Below are 23764 nucleotides of genomic sequence, written 5' to 3'. Positions count from 1 at the left end.
TCATGAATGGTTTGGATCTTGATTTTTGAGAAAGCAGCCTGCTCTGCATAAACTGAACTTGGGTGGTTGGGAAAGGGAGTAAGAATCTATTTTATTAGACAGTCAAAGTAACTATTGATAAGGATAGATATAGCTTCATGTTTTAGAATTTTGTTTTGTATTGTAACCACTTGTTTCCACAACTCACTCATTTCTATTTGAAGCTTTATTTTTTCTTAAATAAACCTATTTTTTGCTTTATCACAAGTGCTGTGTGCTTTACAGGAGCGGTGGTTTAGGAAAAACTGGTAAATTAGGAAACACTGCACCCACGGGAGCAGAGGATCTGGAATTTCTATGAGTAGCCAGTACCAGGGGCTGGATATCACAGAGGATAAAATTAAAAAACATCCAGAAAACAGTGCATTGGGGACAGCAGTGCATTGGGGACTTTCTGGGCAGAGAAAGATCAGCATACAAAGGGACCCCTCCTTGCACAGATCTGGAAGGAACAATCGAGGCCCAATGCTAATAAATAATTATAATGGAACTAAGTCTCCTTTTCAAAGTCTCCATTTCCTGTTATTCAGGCTGTCTGACAAAAAGCAGACGATCAGAATGAGAAAGCGGTAACTTGGGCATTTTGGGGAAGCAGGGGAAGGGGGCATAGGCAGCGAGTTACATTGGCCCATGCTCCACCAATGTTTGGGCTTATATTTTCAGAGCCATCCAGTCCATAGGCCGACTGGGGCAACCGCTCCAGGCCCTGTGCTTCAGGGTGACGTGGGGTCCAGGGCTGCCCGGGTGGTTAGCAGGGGGCCTGGCACCGGCAGCAGTGAACGAGCCAGCCCCAGCCCGCCACGACTCCGCCCCTCCTCTTCCTGCCCCGCCCCCATTACACCCCTTCCCCCAACCCCCCGCCCCACCTCTTTCCGGGAGCTGGCGGGGTGGGGCGAGCTGGGGCCGGGTTGCTCACTGCTGCCGGCGCTAGGACCCCCACTAACCCCTCAGACCACCCTGCACCCCACATCCCCCTGAAGTGGGGGGACCGCCAAAGCGCGGGGCTCAGAGCAATTGCCCCAGTCCATCCTATGGATGGGACAGCTCTGCTTGGACCCGTTCTGGGAACCACCAAAAATTATACAAAGCTGGTGCCCATGGAAGGGGGGCACAGGAAGGCTGAAAACAGCAAACCTAGAAAAGGCACAGATCAGGTGAGAACACATCTAAAATTATAGAAACATACATAGATGTTGAAACAGTCAATGAAAACTGTGACGGAAATAAAAATCAGTACTCACCACATCTTTAAATCTGCACCTCACCTTTAATCACAGAACCAAAATATTTTAGTATATTTATAAAAACTTGACTGGCTACTTTCCAATATATTCATTACATTAAGTTTAAATTTACGACAAATATTACCCTTTTGGAAATTCTGAGTAAAGCCATCTCAAACTCCTGGAATGAAGAACCTTTTGTCTTTTCAATTATACTGTTCTATTGAAACTCAGCTGGGAAAGTAAATGCAGGAGTACTTATGCCATGTATTCTGTTCTTTGGGATGGTAAAAAAAATGATGACTTGCCTGTATTTTAACTGTTGTTGAATGGGTGTATTCCACATAGGTGTGTGCGCATCCAGTACGACAGAGGCAGAGAATTTTCTGCAGCAGTACCTAACAGGCGCATGCACCCTGGACATTCTCGTGGCCTCTTATAAGGTTAAAGGCAACTCCTCTCAGTTTTTTCATACTGGAAACTCTGGTGCAAAGGGGATGGAGGGCGAGTCAGGAAATACACATGTGCAGCTGCAGCTCGAAGAACAGTTACAATACAGGTAAGTAACTGTTTCCTTTTTGAGTGGCTGCATATGTGTCTTGCACTCAGGTAACTCACAAACAGTATCATTAAGATATGGAAGCAGTCATCATGGTGTAATAATGGGTGAAAGTATGCACCAAGGACTAAGTGACAGCCCTACAAATGTCCAGTATGGGGACATCTTTTAGAAAAAGCCACCAAAGTAGCTTGAGCTCTCGTTGAATGAATCGATAGTCTTTGTGGAGGAGGAAGTGTCCACTATGCTGTAAACTGAGGTAATGCAGGAAATAATCCACCTAGAAACCATCTGATGTAACTGCCTCACCTCTCATTATGTTGGCATAATCGATAAATAGTTGGAGACAAATGGAAAGGTTTAGTCCTGTCTAGATAAAAGGCTAATGCTCACCTTACATCCACAGTATGCAGACATTCATCCGTGTGTGTGCACAGTTTAGAGAAAAATACAAACCTGCTATATTATCTGATATTTGCTTTTCATCTCAATCACTTTAGTCAGGAGGATGTGGCTTCAAAGCTACTTTATCTTTGAAAAAAATATTGTGTATGGCAGTCCTCCCATGAGAGCCTGAAGTTTACCAACTCTTCTGGCTGATGCGATGTCTAAGAGAAAAGATGTCTGACAACACAGATGAAGCAAAGAACATTTGAGCTTGTGCCTACCTGAGGGGCCCATTAAAGTAGTTAATACAGTGTTAAGGCCTAAGATGTCAATGAATCCTTTGCTGGGGGAAAGAGTCAAACAACCCCTTTAAAAAAAAATCTAGAAACCATCAGTTTAAAAAACAAACATGCACATACAAGACAACCTTCCATGAACTAAAGGATAATTTGCTGCTAAGTGGACTCTTAGGGAGCTTAGAGAAAGGCCCGAGGATTTCAGATGTAACAAGTACTCCAAAATGTCCTAAATCATAGTTTCTGATGGAGATATCCTCCAGAAAGTGGGCTAGCTTGAAAACAACTTCCAGTTAGCTAAATAAGTGGGTCAAGAGGATTGCCTTTCTGCTATTAGACAATACCTTCTGAATTGCTACAGAGCAGTTGTCCTTTGACTGATCTAACCAGTCAATAGCCATGTCAAAAGGTGCAGGCTTTTTGAGTCCGGGTGCAACATCTGTCCATGCTGTTGGGACAGCAGGTCTGGAAGAGGAAGCAGAAGGTACAGAGGCCAAATTGAGAGGCTGTGAAGATTAGAGAATCAGCAATGTTTCAACCACACCAAAGCTGTAAAAATTATCTTGGCATGGTTTTATTTCAACTGGAGGATCACCTGTGGGATGAGCAGAACGGGGGGTAAGGGTAGCAGTGCAATGCATACATGAGACTGTCCCTATGGCAGGAGAAATGCATAGTTCAATAAGCCTGGACTATGACACGCTCAAAAATAAAATTGATGGACTTTCTTGGGACCAGCCTTGTGGCCTGCTCCATGAGGTGGGGTTTGAAGCACAAGTCTCTCTAAATCTGCATTCTGCTCTTGAATGAGAAGCAGATACTGCACCTCTCCTTAATGTGCCCCTCACTGAGGCTCAAAAGATAGCCTATAAGAGGATCACTATTTGGAACAGACACCCCACACAATGAGCAGTGCTTAAAGCCTGGAGAGCACTGCATACCAACAGTGCCTAGCACAAAAACTAAAATGATAAAACACAATTTACAAAATAAAATATACTTAGTTAGCAGTTAATAACTGTTAACACTGCTCTACAGCCAAAATGCTTCTGAAATAAATGTAGTCAAACTTTACTAATTCTGGGTCACTGAGAACGAAAATGATGCTTAAAATTGTTGATTGGCTCTAGTTTTCAAGATATGCTATTGGGTCAGTATATACGATCCTTGACTTGGGAATGGCGGAGGATAAGTGAGTTATAAAGGGAAGGGATCTCAATCTAAACCAGAAATGACTAAAATACATCTTTGACTGGATCTATAAATAAATCTATGACTGGGTTTGGACAGTACTTGCTTTTTTAGGCAAAACAATGAATGATGCAATCTGAAGCTGGTATTGCGTCATACATGATATGAATTGCATCATGTTATTCCTAGAAGTCATGGATGATGCAATCATAATGAAGCTTACATCACTCTGCTGAACAAATTGCCCTATATCAGCTCTAGAAATCATACAGTGTCGTGCTCTCTTATTTGTCAGTGTTTGATTTTGCAAAGGGACACATTTCTGTTTAGCCAAAGAGAGCAGAGATGCCTCGAACTTATGTGAACAGTGCAGATAACTTCTGCTATGTTTGTGGTGAAGTGACTTTTGCATCACAGAAGCGCAGTATAACCACTATGGTTAAGAAAGCCTATCACCTTTATTTTGGCTGCAAAATTGGAGATCAGGACAAGAGGTGGGCCTCACGCATATGCTGCAACACTTGTGCAACAAATCTTCGCCAGTGGTTGAACAGGAAAAGGAAATCTATGCCTTTTGCAGTGCCAATGATTCGGAGAGAGCCAACAGATCATACCAGCAATTGTTACTTCTGCATGGTGCCTCCAGTTGGGAAAGGTGTGTCAAAGAAGAAAAAGTGGACTGTGCATTATCCAAACATTCCATCAGCTATACGCCCAGTACCCCATGGAAAAGGACTGCCGGTTCCTGATGCACCAGAATCATTCTCACTTGAGTCAGATGAGGAAGAGGATGAAACTTCTGGTCCTGAACCATCAATGTCACAGGACCCACATTTTCTCCCATCCTCCTCCTCTGAACCACACCTTATAACACAAGGTGAACTGAATGACCTTGTCAGGGATTTGGAACTACCCAAGAGTAAGGCAGAGCTGTTGGGCTCCAGACTACAGCAGTGGAATCTCCTGGTAGGTGATGTTAGGGTTTCCATGTTCCGTGACCATCAAAAGGATCTTGTCCCATTCTTCTTCATCGAAGGTTATCTTGTAGCCTGCAACAACATCGATGGTGTGATGGCAGCCCTCAACATCGTTCACGATCCTGATGAGTGGAGACTGTTCATTGATTCATCGAAGACGAGTCTTAAAGCTGTTTTACTGCATAATGGCAATGTTTTGCCATCAATTCCAGTTGGTCATGCAGTCCATATGAAGGAAACCTATGACAACATGAACAACTTTTGAGGTGCATAAACTGAGACCAACATCAGTGGCAGCTTTGTGGCGATTTGAAGGTTGTTGCTCTCTTGCTTGGTCTGCAGACTGGATACACAAGTACTGCTGTTTTCTCTGCGAATGGGATAGTCGTGCAAGAGATTCCCATTACATCAAGAAAGATTGGCTACTCCGACAGTCATTGGAGCCTGGGAGGAAAAGTGTTCAGCATCCACCACTTGTTGAATCAAGGAAGATTTTGTTACCACCCTTACACATCAAGCTGGGTCTGATGAAGAACTTCGTCAAGGCCATTGACAAAACACAAGCAGCTTTCAAGTACCTCCGTGGAAAATTTCCAAAGTTAAGTGAAGCTAAGATAAAGGAAGGTGTCTTTGTTGGTCCTCAGATTCATGAACTTCTTCGAGATGATGCATTTGACCATGCACGGCGTGGCAAGGAAAAGACGGCATGGAAAGCCTTCCAGTTAGTGGCAATAAATTTTCTCGGAAACAACAAGGCAGACAACTACAGGTTGTTGGTGGAAAACCTCCTCAAGGCATACAAAAGCCTTGGTTGCAACATGTCACTAAAGATAAATTTTTTGTACTCTCATCTAGATTTTTTTCCACCGAACTGCGGAGCAGTGAGCGATGAGCACGGCGAGCGATTTCACCAGGACATTGCAACAATGGAGAAACGCTATCAGGGCAAATGGAGCCCATCAATGCTTGCAGACTATTGCTGGACAGTGACAAGAGATGCTCCATTTAATGAATACAAGAGACAAGCCAAGAAGCGCCAAGTAGACACTGAATAGGACTAAACTATGTACAGAATAGTTTTTTGCCTTTTGTTTCATAATAAATTTTATTTATATAACCCTTTTGCTGATTTTTAAAGTGTTACATAAATAGGACAGGTGAAATATTATCACGTAAAGCAACCATAAACACAGGAAAAGACCTAGGTTTACAATTTATGATTAAAACTCTACTATCTACACAATATACATAGACATAAAATGTAAAAACTTAAATATCTTAGAAACAGTAGCCAATCAGTTGTTTTAATTGTCATATTTGAATTCAGCACATCAAAATACATAATAAATAACATATTTTATCTCTGAAGCAGATGACTTCTCAAAAATTGTAGACCAGTTCTATTTACAAATAGATAAAAAACTGAACTACCTAATGACGCAAAAGAAAACAAAAGTGAGGTAAAGTGCACTGGGAGCTCCAACTCGGGCCATAGGCAAGGAGAAGGAATTAGGGGGAGGGTCAGGGCTGTGCCACCCTGATAAAGCCTTGGGAGGGGACACAAGGACATACAGGGTGCAAGCACCGCTCCAACAGGTATTGCTGCAGAACGCTCTTCAGCTCTGGCACATATACACCTGAGAGGAATAAACATGTGTAACCATGCAAAAAAACCATCCTAGGTGTAGATTAGAGCAGTGGGCACAAGCATTATAGAAAAATCTAAAGTAGATAGATTAGACAAAATACACCATTTCACTCTCTCTCAGAGGGGATCTCAAATTGCAGAAAAATATGAATCCTTTGAAAGTTGTAATATTGAACCAATCTTAATACTGGCAGATGCTGCTGCTACACAGTTTCCAGAGAGGTTCTGTACATGTCTAATGTAAAATATGCTAATAGAAAAACAAGCAGCTGCAGCCTGCTCATTTAGTGAAAATTAACAGCTTGTATATGTTCCTTATATTATTTACCCCATAGATGCCAAAATAACGTAGTCCAGGTAGATTGAAAACAGTGAGATATAAGAGGTTTGTTGAGAGATCTGCCATGTTAGAGCTTTTTATACTAAGGTCTTTATAGTAGGGTTGTTAGGAACTATGGGGAACAGAGTGGGGGGAAGAGACTCAGTCTTTTTTTTAATTATCAAAATTAAGAGCAATGCTTAGAATCTTTCCAAATAAGAAAAGTGTGATGAGGGAATCTCAAATATGTGGAAGTTCAGTTAGATTTTGGCAAAGTTAAGACTACGCATATAAGAACTTCAAACCCTTAATGTTAGAATGGTTTCAAAATTTGACTCAGCTTAAATTTTACTGGGTTCAAGTTTGTAAGTAGAACCAAGAATGAGGAGAGTATCCAAAAATATTTTGTGGGGCAATGCCCCAGGAAGCCCACTGGTAAAATGTCTACTACGTGCAGGACAATTAGAGTCCCAGTTTTATTTCTGGCATCATGTTTATGCTGTGTCAGCAATATGATAATGGACTGTCTCCTTTGAAGCCACAATCTCCAGTAACTTATAAGAAGTGGGTTGAGTTTTGGAAGATTATATCACTAGAGGCTGCAGCACGCAAAGTCCTGAAACTGGCACCAACTAGGATGGCTGAAGCAATGAAAAAGAGGAGAGAGAGACAGAAAGATGTGGAAAAAGGCATAAAGGGAAAAAAGGATTGGAAACAGAAGGGAGACGTTTGAAGAGGGAGGGAGGAGATGAGGACAGAAGAGGCAAGGGTATTGTGATAGGTTGTCAGATTTTAGGACTCTATGTGGAAATGTTGAGCTATTCTGATGACTCACCCTGGCATATCAGATGGCTCTCATTAATTCCAACTCCTCAAAATAGAAGACAGAGCATCTGTGAGCTAAGAGAAAACTAGATGAAGAAATAGGAAGACCTGCAGAGACAAGCCCTAGGAATAATGACATGAAGAAGCTAATGCTAAGATCTGTTTGAATCTGTAAATGCAATCCTGTCTCAGGACTTTATTGCTCAAGTCTACGAAGCAGCAAAATAAAAACATACTCTGTAAAGTCAGGGAGTATGGACAAGAACCTAAGTTGTGCTCTGTGTTAGCAACACAAAGGGAAATGTGCCAGTTCTTTAACAATTCCCTTCATTTTCTGCTATTAAAAACAGCATTTTTCTTCAGCAGTTTTGACATCTAGCTGACAATATAAATTTGAATATGAACCAAAGTTATAAATATGAGGTAAAGACAATTTTGAGTCAAGTTATTTTAATGTAGATTTGATTGAAACCATTACTGATTAAACATTAAAACGTAGCTTTGGTGAAAAAGATGGCCCAGTAAAATGTCTGTGAAGTGGAAACTAACTTCTTGGTTCTCTTGCAGCTCATTAATCTCTCATAAGGTGATAATACCTGAACTCTGGAAGGAACCTGAAAAGTTTGGGCTGCTTGGCAGAGCCACACTGTTCTTTTCTGCATGCCTTGGTATTTAAGAATAATAATTAAGATGAAAGTCAAAGAGAAACAAGTTTATCCCTATTTGTGTTCAAAGTCTTTCAAACAGCTCTCTGAATTATCCTCACTTTATAGCCTGAGAGACTGAGGCAGAAAGGTTAATGCCAAAAGAACCTGATTTTCAGAGGTGATGAAAACACAACCTCTAATGAAGTCAATGAGATCTGCAAATGCACAGCACCTCAGAAAAAGTCAGGCCTCTTATTTAGGTCCCTATATATGGATACAGGCGTCTAACTTTGGACATACAAGACTGAAAATTTTGACCCAGGTGTTTAAGGCGGGGCATCCAGAACTTGAGACAGGCAAAATTAGAAAATACTTTTGAAAATCTTGACTAAAGTGACTTGCACAAAGCCATAGAGGGAATCACTGTTGGAACAGAGATTAGAGTCAGGAGACCTTACTCCATGCCCCTCTTTCTCTTTAGAGAGAAATACCCTTAAGAAAGTACCATTAATTAGTTTCTCAAAATACAAAAAAGAGCAATCTTTCTCAAAGGTTCTGTGGGAGTCTTCAATTTACAATGCCACATATCATTAGAATTGACTGATTGAGATACATTTACAATTGTTCAGCTGGAATGCCTCAATATGTTTCTTCAAAGCCTCAATAATTAGTTAAAGAGACCCTCAAATGACTTAAGCATAACATTAAAGTTTTGTCTAAAAGAAGTTTTTGAATAACAATTCAAATAACAATTTGGCAATGTTTATCACACTTTATATTTAAATGAGGATAGACATTTTTCATTTAAAATGATCTCCCTGAAGCATTGGACATAAACACTCAGAAGCTATTGAACAAAAAATGGAAAGCAAAACCCACCACTCTTTGTGAACCAAAGTTAAGGCCAAATGTAGACACCTATTAAAAGTACCTTGATTTCCAAAGATGCCAAACAGCACACAAAGCCCCCTGAAATCTATGGGAGCTGTGGGTGCTCAGTTTATCTGAAAAAAAAATGAAACCACTTTTATAGCAACCTCAGGCGATAGACTTCAGGCAATATAAGAAAAGTTCTCACTCCCCAGTGTATAAGCAATAAAACTCCTCAAGCCTCAAACAAAAAGTCCTCTAAGTCGTCCCCTTTTTGGAGATATATGTACTTATTCAACCAACATCCTTCCTTTTTTAGGATGCAACCCAAGTCCAATATAAGTGCTCAACATTTTGGAGGATAAAAGCAGAAGTACACAGTTACCACCTAAATCTCCATTCATGCACAATATTCACTACTTAATTCTTCCTCCTTTTATATATGGCAGCTGGTGTTAGCAGGCTACCGCCCTATCCTTCCTTCTGGGTGGTAGTAATCCCCTCAGATTCCACCTGCTACCTCCTTGTCTGTCTGGGAACTGACTTCTTAGAACTCTGGTAAACATTTAACAAATTCTTGATTGAAGATCTGAGGCTACAGACACTGGAACTCTGCTGACCAGACGAAGTCACAGTGGGCTAACCAAACCAGCATATAGATCCAAAGAACTAGTAACAACACATAGTATATTTATTGGCAATTGATCAGTCAATACAGAGCCACATGAGGGAGTTGTTTATAGGTAAACAGGCATCTGTCGCATGAAACCAGAGCCAGATTTAGAGTCAGGCAACCTAGGCAACTGCTGGGGTGCCGGCCCGGGGAGCGCCTAACCCTGTAGGCAGCAGCCAAGCCAACTCTAAACTCACTTGGCACCTACATTTTTGCAGTAAAAGTTCCTTAGGTGCCTAAGTTTCTGCTTCTGGGCATGTACACTGCTGCCTCACTGGGGAGGCCTAGACACATATCTCTTACCCAAGCCCAGAGTAATCCACAAAATCGGAGAATATAGGCTTTCATCCACCTATCTTGTCTCTGGGGCCCAATCTCATAGGTGCATTCAGAGGTTTCCTACAGGGTCAGGTCCCATTCAAAACCTGGCATGGGGTAAATGAAAGTGGAGGTTCCCACTCTGCAGCCTGATGGTTAGGGCACCCACTTAGAGCAGTGGTTCTCAAAGTGGGGCCGCCGCTTGTGTAGGGAAAGCCCCTGGCGGGCCGTGCCGGTTTGTTTACCTGCCAGGTCTGCAGGTTCGGCCGATCGTGGCTCCCACTGGCCGCGGTTCGCCGTTCCAGGCCAATGGGGGCTGCGGGAAGCGGCGCGGGACAAAGGAGTCCAGTCCTTCTGCTCCAACGACTAAATTATTTATACACAGCGGAACAGCTTCAATAGGAGCGATTCTCACATCGGACTATATCATGGCCCAGTAGTTAGAGCACTCTGAGAAAGCAGGGAGACCCCTGCTCAAATACTCTCCCCTTGTTGCCTAAGAGAGGAATTGAACCCAAGTTTCCTATTTGCCAGGTAAGTGCTCTAAACACTGGACTAAAGTTATACGTGGGTACGCTACTTCCTCTGGCCTTTTTGGGTGATGCGAGGCAGGTGCCTAACTCATTCTCACAAAAAATGACTTAAGTGCCCAGATCCACAAAAGGTGTAAGTGAGTTCTCACTCCAGCCCTGGAAACCTGGGCTGGCAAGCTCTCCTGGTGACTGAAGAGCAGACACACTCCACCAGTACCTTCACCAAATATCTTTATTATTATTTCTTCTCTTATGTTCCAGGTACTGCACAATATAGCAGCAGATCAAAGTGTCCTTCCTCCTGCTTCCTGGCTCAGCCTTTTATGCTGCTTGCTTTCTTCTCTGAGCAATCCAGCTGGTGAACTAATTATCACATCAGAATCCCTACAGTGATCCCCACTAACCCAATCAGACTAACTCCCTACTACTTTAACTACCCAGTGCCCTGAGTGTGGTAAGTGACGAGCATGCAGGCTCCCCAAAGGGGGTCTATTTATAGCTGCTAATAGCACCCTACCACAGCACCTAAGCCTCCTTACTCCAGTAGAGGGGTTCCAGTTGTGGATTTCTTGCAGAGGTAGGTGCTTCCCAGCAGCCCTGACTTAAGTGTCTATCTCCATGAGAATGGAGGGGCTTAGCACACTCCCCTCTCATTGGCATCTCCTACTGGCTAACTTAGGCAGGGAGCAACCTAACATGCTGGCTTTTGTGCATCCTTAAGCGCCTATCTCTTAGACTTAAAATTCTGTCAGGCATTTGACCTGGTACTGAATGACATTTTGGTTAAAAAAACTAGAATGATATAAAACTAATATGGCACACATTACATGGATTAAAAACTGATAGGTTTCAAAATGTGATTGTAAACAAGGAATCATCAAGTGTGTGTATTTTCAGTCCAGTACTGCAAGGATTGGCACTTGGCCCTATACTATTTAACTTTTTTATCAATGACCTGGAAGTAAACAAAGTCATCACTGATCAAGATTGCAGATGACAAAAATTGGGGTAGTGGTAAAGAAGGATGTTGCTATATTGGAGAGGGTTCACAGAAGAGCCACAAGAATGATTAGAGGATTGGAAAACATGCCTTAAAGTGATAAACTCAAACAACTCAAAGAGAAGGTTAAGGGGTGACTGGATTATAGTCTATAATAATCTACATGGGGAACAAATATTTAATAATGGCCTCTTCAGTCTAGCAGAGAAAGGTATAACACGATCCAATGGCTGGAAGTTGTAACTAAACAAATTCAGTCTGGAAATAAGGCACACATTTTTAACTGTGAATGTAATTAGCCACTGGAACAATTTACCATGGGCCGTGGTGAATTCTCTACCATTCGCAATTTTAAAATCAAGTTTGCATGTTTTTCTAAAAGATCCACTCAAGGAATTATTTTGGTGAAATTCTATAGCCTGTGTTATACAAGATGATTACAGTGGTCCACTCTGGAATTTTCTGAATCTCTCCCCATTCATTGTATAGGGATCTAGGTGCCTAACTCAGAGTTTGTGAATCACAATGTTGTTCCAGTGATATTCTAGGTGCTTAAAAGTCCCTTGTGGATCCAGGTCTCAGCACCTAATGCTCAGAGTCTTGTGGAACCCAGATGTAATATGCCCACTGGACTTCCCAGAGTGCATAAAATTAAGCACCTGCTCAAGTCTTTGCAAGATCAGAGTGCAAGTTTGAAAAGTTTTCCATGAATGAACTGAGCAAAAAAAAAGAAAAATAAAAAAATGAGTGGAAGTGGAAGGATAAATAAAACGTTTACAAATCTTTGATTTCATCTTCGAAGCTATAAACAGCAGTTAATATGTTTATATTATTTCTCAATACATAATTTTTACCTCTTTAAAAACTTGAAATCTCTTGCTTACCCTTGTCAGAGTCAGTGTCCCTTCTTTACATGTACTGCAACGGACCCGCAGTTTTCCAGGCTTCACAGTTTGGCAGAAACTTTTGCAGAAAACATAAAAACTGTTGTAACTAGCTGCACCTGTTGGAAAGAAAACAAAGAAAACAATTTGCACTGAAATCAGAACTAGTCTGGAGTGTTTTAAAACAAACAAACTGAAAAACAAATTTAACAGAATCATAGATTTAAAAGGCCAGAAGAGTCCTTTGTGATCATCTACTCTGTCCTCTTGCGTAACACGTCATAGGACTTCCATATATTAATTTCTGCCTCAAGTCCCACAGCTGTGGTTGAACTAGACCATATCTTCTTTAAATGTAATTTTTAGCCTACTAAAAATTATAAGTTATTTGCACTCTCCCTCCTAAAGCCACCCTTGTCTGGTCTTTGGGATAGTAGCAAGAGTGTTATTCCTGGTGCCTACCCTTAAAGGCCAACACCCATAATGGTATGGACTTTTTGAACCCCTGCAAGCAAGAAGAGGTGGTTTCACAGGCCCTGGGAAGAGGACTGTGATCCAGAAAATGGAACAGGGTGAAGATATTTGTAGTCCTGCTTGTTGGACTCTTATTTAACCCAGTGGGGGAAGGGGAAGGCTTTTTGATTTGGCCAGAAGATGAAACTAAGTAACCAGTCAGAGGGAGACCACTGACAGCGAGAGGAAAACAGAGTCTGAGGCTACTGATCCAGGGGTTCACAAAGACACTGTCTTCTATTTTTAAAAGCTATAGCACCCAAGCTGCCATTGATGGCACCTATGCTACCTGAAACGCCCTCTAAGTTGGCTGCCTGCAGCTAAGCAGCGTGTGTGACCTCCAGCCCCTAGGAAGGATAGCTTAACAGCATTAATGGCAGCATGTTCTAAACCTAGCCACAAGTCTGAGAATAAGGAACTACTGCATTTGACTCCTGATTCTGAGGCAGTGCTTAACCGTTCTCCTTTTGTTTCTCTGTCTGCAAAGAGGAGCTGGGTACTGCTTACCTACCTCACATGTTGCGGGGGGCGGGGTGATGATTAACGAGAAGAGTTTCAAAGATACAAAGGGAAGTTAGATATACAAATCCCATTGACTTTCAGTGGAAGTTGAATGCCTGATTCCCCCCGGGCCTTTGAAAATCTCCCCCCTAAATAGTTAGTAATATGTTAAGTAATCTTGTATAAATGTTAAAGCTTTGTAGGATTGTGCCCAATGGTTGAAATCTCCAGAAACATTTACTTCCCAGTTTTTAATTGCTTGTTTGTCAACCCACGGAACCGTTTGCCAGAGGATGTTGTGAAGGCCAAGACTATAACAGGGTTCAAAAAAGAACTAGATAAATTCATGGAGGATAGGTCCATCAATGACTATTAGCCAGGATGGGCAGAGATGGTGTCCTTAGTTTCTGTTTGCCAGAAGCTCGGAATGGGCGACGGGATAGATCACTTGATGATTATCTGTTCTGTTCATTCCCTCTGCGGCCTGGCATTGGCCACTGTCGGAAGACAGGATACTGGGCTAGATGGACCTTTGGTCTGACCCAGTATGGTCTTATGATTTTAATTTTACTCACCAATAACACACTGAAAACACATTGAAAACATGCTTAAAGTGTCAGGTTACCAAACATGAACTTTTCCATTACCTTAGTGAAGAGGAAATCTTTTAGCATGAGTCACACAATTACATGAAAACTGAAAGATGATAAGTCATGGGTGATTCATCTATTGAATTAATTCATAATATGATAATGGTAAATTCTTGAGTATTAACTTCTTGCAATCAGTCTGATGATCTTCATGCTATTTATTTACCCGCAACTTACGGACTGAATCTTATTTACTAGTACCAGTAAGGTGGGGCAGCAGGAAGAAGAGAGAATTATCTGCTTTGCTTGCTAGCCAAAAAAATTCACAAGTATCTATGCTCATCTCCATTTTTTCTTTTAGTAACATGACATTTGAGTAGCTTTGGAACACACACTGAGCTACCTTAGAAAATATTAGGTGTAATAATGTAAAGTAAACCATATTTACTACATTTTTGCATGCCCTTCAGAATAATAAAGAGAATGTGTACTGTTATATGTTATTTGAAACCAATTCCATATTATTCACATTCAGGAATTGCCTAAACGCCCTGATGCAACTAGCTCCCAAACCTTAATTACTCACAGGGCTGTACAGGAAAAAAAGTAAAATCTTCCAAAAGAAAAAGAAATGACTCCAGAGAACACTTACATTATTGAAAGAAGGCATTTTCCAGTGAGCACTTAATAATATTAAAAAAACCCCATCTCTGATCAGTGTCCAAACCTGCAGGAACACAAAATGCTCTTCCAGAGGGCAACAGTAATGTCCTTAATATCCTCTTCACTTATATTACCCCCTAAGAATTTTTATTATGCTTCTCTGAGGGAAAATAAATGACCGCAGAAGGACACAACAGATAACAGGATTTTCAACTGAATTTAGACCTTGTGAAAGTTGCTGGATATAGTTCTGTAAATTAAATGAAGTCCTCTCCTTATCCTTTCAGCAGGTACAACACAAGCAGCAACAGTGCATATCTCTCCACAGTGCTCTATCAATGTGCTCTGAGTTGCAGGTGGTACCTTTAAGAATAAGAGGGAAGTCAATCCGCTTGCCAATTCAATACTTGTTATCTCTGCTGAGGGCCTCAATTAGTGCCAAATGTGACAGAGTTTTGAAAATCTGGATATCTATCCACTAGTAATCACACTGAGACCCCCAACTTGTTTGCCTAGGGTGACTAAATGACTTGCAGGCACTACTAACCTGGGCTGAATTTGAGCTAAGATCCAAAGAAATAAAACACTCTTTATTGAAAAAGATTAAAGGCGGTCTGCAAACTGGTCAGTCTTTCCTTTTTGCATCTCCTTAACATGGGAACAGCAAGATAGTCAACAAAACAAAAATGCAGCACAAATATTTCATGTATCAAATAGTCACAACCGTAGTTTGCTGCTGCAGGAGGTCATCAAGATAATCATGGTCATTAGAGTTGGCTTCCTTTGGCTCCCCACTTTCAGATGCACAAAATATAACTTCAACGTAGAGGGAGATTGAGCCCCAGATCTATTTTTGCATCTCCATTTCCCACCTTTTGGCTCTGCTAACAATGCCACTTTGATATCCAGTTAATTTGCTTTTCCTATAAATGACGTCACACCTTCTTCCACATCAGCCCTGCTGCTTAGAATGCTCATTCTGAGTGGATCCACAAGGTCATTACCCGCTCTCCTTATTCAAATCCATCCTCAAGAGTCATAGCATAAATAGGTCTCATGTGAAATTAACTAAGTCATCAAACACCACACATAATGCTGTACGCTAGCCCTCATGGAGGAAAGTAAACATGTAGTTTATTGATTCTACTCCCGACTCCATTCCCGCACTCCCAACTGTCTTGTGTCCTGCTTGTTATATCATGTTCAATTTACCTTATAAACTACATGGGGCAGGGATCATATCTTCCATCTGCTCTGTATGCTAGGCACCTCCCAGTTAGAAAGATATATTATTGATAGTAAACTGCAAAATATTTCTAGTGTAACTCACCATAAATAAGCATGACTTACTGTCACAATAAGAACAGAGGGGAATCTTGGAGACCTGGTTTGAGGATTATTGCAGATTTACTGTATAGGTTAAACCTTGCAGAGTACAATGTCTCAACCTGACTTTTACTTCCATCAGTACGATCAATTTTCTCATTTATTAACTTAATTTGGGGGGGGGGTTAACACAGAAGAAACATATTTAGAATAGATCTAGCTGGAGCAGTTACTCAAAAGACCCGTGCAGAGATGCGGAATAACATTTGGATTGTCTTTCCTATAGCAAGGCTGCTGGAGACTGAGAGCATTACGGGGGGATGCTCTGATCTTAGGTAGGGAGTTAAATGGAGACTTTCAGCAACCCAACAACTATTTTAGGCAACTGGATTGATTCCAATCCCACATTCTTGTAGTCAACATATTAGGATTGTGTAGTGAGCAACATCACCAGGAATGGGGGCAAGAGGAGCCAGAATTAAAAAGGTACACATGCCTAAAGTGAGCATACTGTACATCAAACTACAACAGTTTAGCATTAACCATATCTATTCTAGGAAGTGCTAGCATGAATCTTAGCAAACATCTTTGACTCAGAATATATTCCAATGGTTCCCCTTTTAAAGGGGAGAAAGGGGGGAAACAAGAAAGGAATCTGATTTATGCACAACACCAGCTCTGAAGTGGCATTATTAATACAAAATTGTAATTATGGCACTGAGCCAGCAATCACTAAAATTGCTACAGCATCAAGTTTACAACCTCGTCTTCCCTCGTTCAATCATGCTCTATAGGTTTTTATGAAGTTTTCCATTAATATTTTATAACACTGGCACTCAGCTAGACTGTGCAGATACAGCAATTACCAATTAAAAAACTGAAGTCCCATTTTAAGTGTTAGTTCTGATACTGAAGATGTGCATAACACACAAAAATAAAAAAATAAAGTTAACCACTAGTTTATTTTGTGGTTTTATAGAATTGCAATTTTTTAAAAGAGAAAACTAGTTGTACTTGTGTTTGCAATTCTTGTTTTCAGAGAATGTGCAGTTACAGAAGTTCTTGGTCTATGCTCCATATATGTGACTGGCAGGAGTGCCACTGCTATGTCTTTTTGGCTATCACCAATTAAGAAGATGATATGAGTCTGCCCTACAATAGGTGAAATTCCATCATGACTTTTGAAAGATATTTACTATGAGACCACAGTACCACATTACCTTATCCTTAAAGAAGAACAGTGCAACTTTTATTAGCCACCAGTGCTTGATGCTCATACATTCTACAAGCTGAACTCACTGCTATCAGGAAAATAACCTTAGAAATGTGATCTCTCAGTGGTTCAAAAAGAGCTTTCATCATGTTACTCAGAACCACATGAATTTCCCTAAACACAAGTGACTTCTTAACAAGGCCCCAGAAAATGACTATGGGATGCAGAAAAACTAGTCTACTTTCATTCATGAAACTCATTCATGAAACATTGAAATGCAGCCAAATGAATCCTTTCCCACGTGTTGGTATGTTCATCTCACAACCTGCTTCAATGCTGCTAGGATGACTACCCTTTCAGAAGCCACGCTGACAGGGAAAAGGAACCCTGAGTAGATGTAAAGAGATCCCTTGTTTCCTTATGATCTGATGTGGTAAGATCACCATCAATTCCATCAGGACTGGAAACCATGTTTGCCTTAGCCAATGGGGGGCCATAAAGTTCATGAAATGTATCTCTACTGGGCTTATTCAGGGCCTTTGCTAACATAGTGAATGGGGGAGTAGCTATCATGAAATTCTATCCTTCCTACTGCCTTAAAGTGAATGAAGGTGTCCATCACCAGTGAAATCTTTATCAGGTGTCTTAAACAGAACACAAGGGTCCTGGTGTTCAGTGGAGTGGCAGACAATATGGGATGTTCCCCACAGAAGAAAGATCTATCATCCTCTGATCTGGTCACCACTTGTCAACTCTATAACCCCATAGCCTGCTCTGATAAAATTTCCCTTTCCTGCCAGGCAAAAGGCATCTAGGAACGTCTTGCGAGACATTGCCTAGTCTAGCCACTGCAGGATTAAGAATCAAGATCTTTTATATCCTTTTCAGAGTAGCAACTGTGTTAGTCTGTATCCGCAAAAAGAACAGGAGTACATCCGAAGAAGTGGGCTGTAGTCCACGAAAGCTTATGCTCTAATAAATTTGTTAGTCTCTAAGGTGCCACAAGTACTCCTGTTCTTTTTATATCCTTTGTTTATGTAAAACTGGTGGCCTGATTCTTCTTTTAAATCAGGACCACTTTATGAGATATGAGGGCTCTCAAAGTCCACTTTCAACCAGGCCACCTCAGTCCCCAGAATATTTATGTAGCAGGATAACTTCTGGAGACACCAAATATCTTGATAATGAAGTCCCTCTGCAAGTGCTTCCCCACCCTAGGCAGAATGCATCCATGATTGTGCCATTTTGGCTCAGAGGAATATGGAAATGCTCTTCTAACTGCATATTGGTTTTGGACCATTACCAAGTTGGAGCATCGCAGAAGTTGCCTATCAGCCAAATACAGTACAAAACTCTCTATATGGCTTTTGATCATTGATGATGTCACCTCTGGTTGGGACTTGCTAAGGGCATGACCAGGCCACCATAAATTTTCTGGTGGTCACCAGGCCAATCAAAACATCCTCTTGGCTAGTTCCACAATATTTTAGATCCTACTATGAGTTAGGAAGGCTTTGAAGTGAAGCATGTCCAATAGGGCATCTTTGTACTCCAATTCACTCTGAGGAGCAAGCTAGTGACTAAAGCCCTTCAGTAGTAAAGTGGAGAAATGGTGGGATTTCTTCAAGTGTGCTGTTCTTGGTCAGCCAGTCACACAAGTAGGAAAAAACATGCACTGCTTCTATTCTTTGTAGAACTGCTAAAAAAATCACAAAATACATTATGGTACTGACACAAGCTTAAACAACAACACTGGTACGGTTCTGCTGTCAGAAACGTGAGACGCATCTAGTGACTGAGCATATATGTCTAACCATATATAGGCATCTGTAAGGCCCAGAATACATATCTAGGAACCGTAAAGCAACGCAAGAGGCAAAAGAAGCAGGATTTTTAGCAAGGATAACTAAGTCCATCCAAACTAAGGTGCTAAGAGGTAGCAAGGCTAAAATGGTCCCTGGAGCATAGAGCAGAGAATAAATCTAGCTTTAAGCATTTTTTAAATTCAAACTATGAACAAGAATTTTAGCAAAAACAGAGGTAAATCATAGAGAAACCAATTAAGTGTCTCAAGAGCTGTTGGGGATATTATGGGTTTCCAGTGTTCCCAGCAGAGACAGGCACATGCCACCCCACTAATGCTGGTGGTTTAAAGACTTAACTTTGGACATGGGATAAGCCTTGCCCTTGAATGTGGGCCTGCTGCAGTTCCAACTTATAGACGATAAAAAGATAGTTTCAACTGTTTTATTTTCTTCATATTCTTTTACGCATTAGAGAATACAGCATGAAAGAAAGATTATTAATTATAAGGCAATAGAAGATCTCCTAAAGTCATCACAACTCTATTTTCATACTTATAATGTCATCAAAAACTGTTCTGATTTCCTCATTTAGAGGAAATAGTTAAAAATCAGTCATCACTGGGGTTAACAATCCAATTTGAAAGTTTATCTTCCCTATATCATCAGCAATGGATGATAGGTCAAGAATTATTACATTAATAAACATAACTGTTCCCCAGTACAGACTACAAAAGCCCACTGCAATGCACAGAGAGGGAGGTACAATCTTAAATATCTCCTTATACAAATGAGACACGATTTGTAATTAGAACCACAGTGAAACTTATGTATGCAACATGGTGTCATGGTACTGATGAAGACAAAAATTTGGCCATTTCAATGAAGCTTTCAATTGCCTTGAAAAGCTTGATGTAGTCCTTCGTGATTATATTAGATGCGTAGGTGTGAGGAGAAAAGAATGGAACTGAAGCAAGAGGGGATATGAGGTGGCACAGAAGCCTCCGAGCTACATGCATCTGAACTCACTAACAAGTGGGCTCCCTTCTGTATGTTCCTGTTTCCGTCACAGTAGCGATCTAGTAAATATAAGTAACTGCCTTGGAAAGAATACTAATAATAGTGCAAGTTTAAATATCTCCATATAACTTCACAATTACCTCATGCCCTTACTGAAAGTCATGGACTTTACTCCACAGCCCTCTGAAATCAATGGTAGGCTTTTCATTGACGTCAGTAAGCATTTGTTCCCATATATTGAAAGATGACTGTTAGTACCTTGAGTTACATGGGTGACAGTTTTAAGCTATTTGCAATGGTCACCATTAAAATATTTCCAAGTGGCTTTGGAAGTAATCAATCTCATTCTGTTCCTTTCTAATGATATTCTCCATGCCAGATTTTTTCTGGTCAAAGCTCAGAACTGGCCATGAAGAAACGGTAAGAAATGGCTGAACTAGCCACATTGCAAGTATTATAGGGATAGGGTTACACTCCTTTGCTATTTGGCTTCAGAGAAGTATCCAGAAAATGTGTCCAAAAGTTGAATATTGGCCAGAATCCTTTTAATACCAGTTGGACGTGGAATTTCCCCCATTTGAAATTAACAAGTGGTCTCAGATACGGATGCTCTTTTTCACTTTTACAGCCAGACCATTCATTACATTTACCTCTCTATTACTTCTGATAACTTTTATACAATCTGAGTATAACAGGGTCTACCCAAACCCAGCATCAGACCTTTCCCCTACCTCATTTTCCCCACTCTCAAGGAGGGGGGCAATTCACACACCAACGAAGGGGGGCCAATTCACCAGCCATGTCAATGAAGCTCCCATCACACTGTCAATATTTCACTCCCTTTTCTGATGTATGTTTTCATTGTTCAAACACAAATACACTTCAACATCCATATAGACAGGTAAACCAGGTTTTTCCACCTACCAACAGCCCAGACAAGGCTTCTGCCACTGCCTACACAGCTGGGTATCCAGTCAGCTTTTTAATCTAGACAGGTATACCAAGCCCCTTTCCATATTCTTTCCCTAACCCCAGGTCTTCTACAGGAACCTTTCTAGAGCTTTGACAAACAATTGAGATGCTTGTTGGTCTTTTAAACTCACCATCTCCAAGGCAGCTGATTAGTCACAGGTGGGGCTAAAATCAACTCTCTTAAAGGGCCATCCCATCCTGTGACAGTAAATTTTAAACATATTTGCATAAACAAAATGTGCTGACTTTGTGCATCCCCTGTGCATCCACTACTGGTTTAACCCTCACAAGTAGGTAGTTACAACCTAAGGCCCCGATCCTATAATTCTTGGCTTACTGTAGGGGTGATGGGCAGAAGGGTTTTAATATATACCTAAATCAAAAGCACAAGTATTTTCTTAGAAACTTTCTTATAATTCATATAATACCCTTCTTTAGCAGCCAGACCTTTGATAAAAGCAGGTTTTAAACCAATGTGCTAGTCCTTTGATAAAAGCTGGACTAAACTCAGTAGATTTGTGGAAATGTAACATTTACTTTCATAAAAATGGTTTTGGAAACTCCTGTTGTTTTGCTTAATAAAAATAATAAAAAGTGACAAGTTATCTGTTTTTTTCCCCTTTGCTCTTCAGTTTCCCTGACTGTTCAGTGCTGGCTTTATTTCATTTCTAAAATTGAATGGCATACTGCACAATCTTGCCAGATGGAACTCTGTGTAGCTGCTGTGCTTTGGTCTTGCCAGTGAGGAATTTTATCCAGAATGGGGGGGGGAAACACATACACTCAAGGTGTACAAATTTAAAACAAAAAAATACAGGGAAAGATGAAAATGTATTTTCCCTGCTGTACAGGGAAGGTCACTTTCAGGTAGGAGCAAGCAAAGCCATGTACTGCAAGAACAAATTTGTAATGTACAGGCTCGGTAAAAATGTTTGGTGATGTCTTGATTGAGTTCATTTAATTATAGAGCTTTCACCAGCCAAAAATATTAATGCAGACATGAATGCAAGAGGCTGCTTATTTATGTTCTTTGCCTGGAACTCTCTCTTCATCCCAGTGAAACACCACCTCTTTTTTCTAATTCCTCTTCAAAGCTGACTTCCTCATATGCTATCCATCAGCAAAAATACTGTCACTGGCCTCTCCCTTTACTATCTGATTTACAAATGCATAGAGAAAGATGTTCTAAACAGAATCCTCCCCTGTATATTCCATTGTGTTTTGTATTGTCTTTCTATTTAAACTGTAAGATGAGTATCTTCGTAAGGAGATTAAGAGAATCATATTTTTTTCCTGTCCTGTTCAGCATTAACCATACCGTTCGTGCTTCACATATAATACAGGTCAATTATTCTGATGTGCATGTCTGGTTATTCAGGAAATATTAGTCATAATGGCTAGCAGCCAGATCCTGAAGTCCCTTCTTGGTCAAACTACCACTTAAGTCCATATGATTTATTGAGTAAAATCTAAGTAAGGTCTTTAGGAACTGACCTACTATTTTTATTTGAACTTTCTCTCATAGATGATATTACGAATCCATTTCCACTTGAACCTGCTTTGTATGTGGGGGACTCAGCTGTGTGAAATTCTTGCAACAATCTGAAATCCACATAAAAGTAATCTGGCTTCAAGTTTCATTACACCCACTTTCAGAACAACTTCATGGGAAGTTTCTAAGGTTCACAGACACCTAGGGCCATTTCAGAGATAGTCAAAATCATGCAAATAGCATACTCTGAAGTAAAATGAGTTTTGCTTTGAGATGGGGGTTAATTCAATACAAAACTCAAGGCAAAGAATGGATGGTGCAAATTCTACGTCCTCCCTGGCAGTCCCCATATTGCACTCCACATCACCCTATTCCCTCACAGTTTCCTGTCTAGTTTCCAAGCCACGTAGCCCAGTGGTGGCCATCTCCACTCAGGGCAGTGTGATTCAGTCCCATGGAGAACAATAAAAGATGGTAGCAATTGTTTGGAAAGCCAAAAATTCATTATGGAACTTTGAGTCACTTAAAAAGAAAAAGAAAAAAATCAGACTGCTCATGAAAATAACATGACTTGACAACTCTGCAAATGATACATAGGACCCAACTAGCAAAACTTGGAACTTCAGCAAGAGGCACCCAGGTGCCCTGAAGCCTGCACCGCAGAGCACATACTGTCATGACTGAGATGTGGGCTGTCAGACCTAGTGGTCAGATACCAGGAGGTCAGAGTCCAAAACGGGACAGTGGACAGACTAAGACTCAGGCATCAGAAGGCAGGCAGGGTCAGGTGACCGGGAGATCAGAGTCTAAGACAGGCCAGAAAGCAAACCAAGAGTCAGGTGTCAGGAGCTGGCAGGGTCAGGTTATAGACATCAATCTAATACCAAATTCAAGGACAAACTATAGTCACAAACCAGAATTCTAGGGCATATCACAAGCAGGTACCAGCCAATCCATGGGCTGTGAGGGATCACCACTCAGATCTTGGTGGGTGGTACCTCCTGCATAGCCCAGCCTCACAGGGTCAGTAGCACAACACCTCTATGGTCCCAGGTTCTAGCTCTCCAAGTTCTAATGTGTCCAGAAGGTCAATGCTGCATCCCACAATAAATGTACTTATCTGCTCCCTCAGGGGTCTTCCATATGAAAGACAAATGGCATCTGCTTCTTAAAGTAACATTGCACAATACATAATTTTCAGAGCCATCTTTTCAAAACTAACCTGCATTTGAACGCACAGAATGAGCATCCATGCGTGGAAATGGAAACTTGCATTTACCCAT

At 41.0% G+C, this 23764-nt stretch overlaps 1 protein-coding gene across 1 annotated transcript in view; it reads right to left on the bottom strand.

The window, feature by feature from the left end:
- PRKN (parkin RBR E3 ubiquitin protein ligase) overlaps positions 1 to 23764 on the bottom strand; it is a 1198020-nt gene that overhangs the window by 717197 nt on the left and 457059 nt on the right. Inside the window, exon 4 of the mRNA XM_034765264.1 lies at positions 12390 to 12508. Coding sequence (XP_034621155.1) covers positions 12390 to 12508 — 119 coding nt within the window. The remainder of the gene's footprint in view (positions 1 to 12389; positions 12509 to 23764) is intronic.

Source organism: Trachemys scripta, chromosome 3, assembly GCF_013100865.1.
Source record: "Trachemys scripta elegans isolate TJP31775 chromosome 3, CAS_Tse_1.0, whole genome shotgun sequence".
Taxonomy (NCBI): domain Eukaryota; kingdom Metazoa; phylum Chordata; order Testudines; family Emydidae; genus Trachemys; species Trachemys scripta.
The sequence above is the reverse complement of the archived record's forward strand: the minus strand, read 5'-3'. Positions and strand labels throughout refer to the sequence as shown.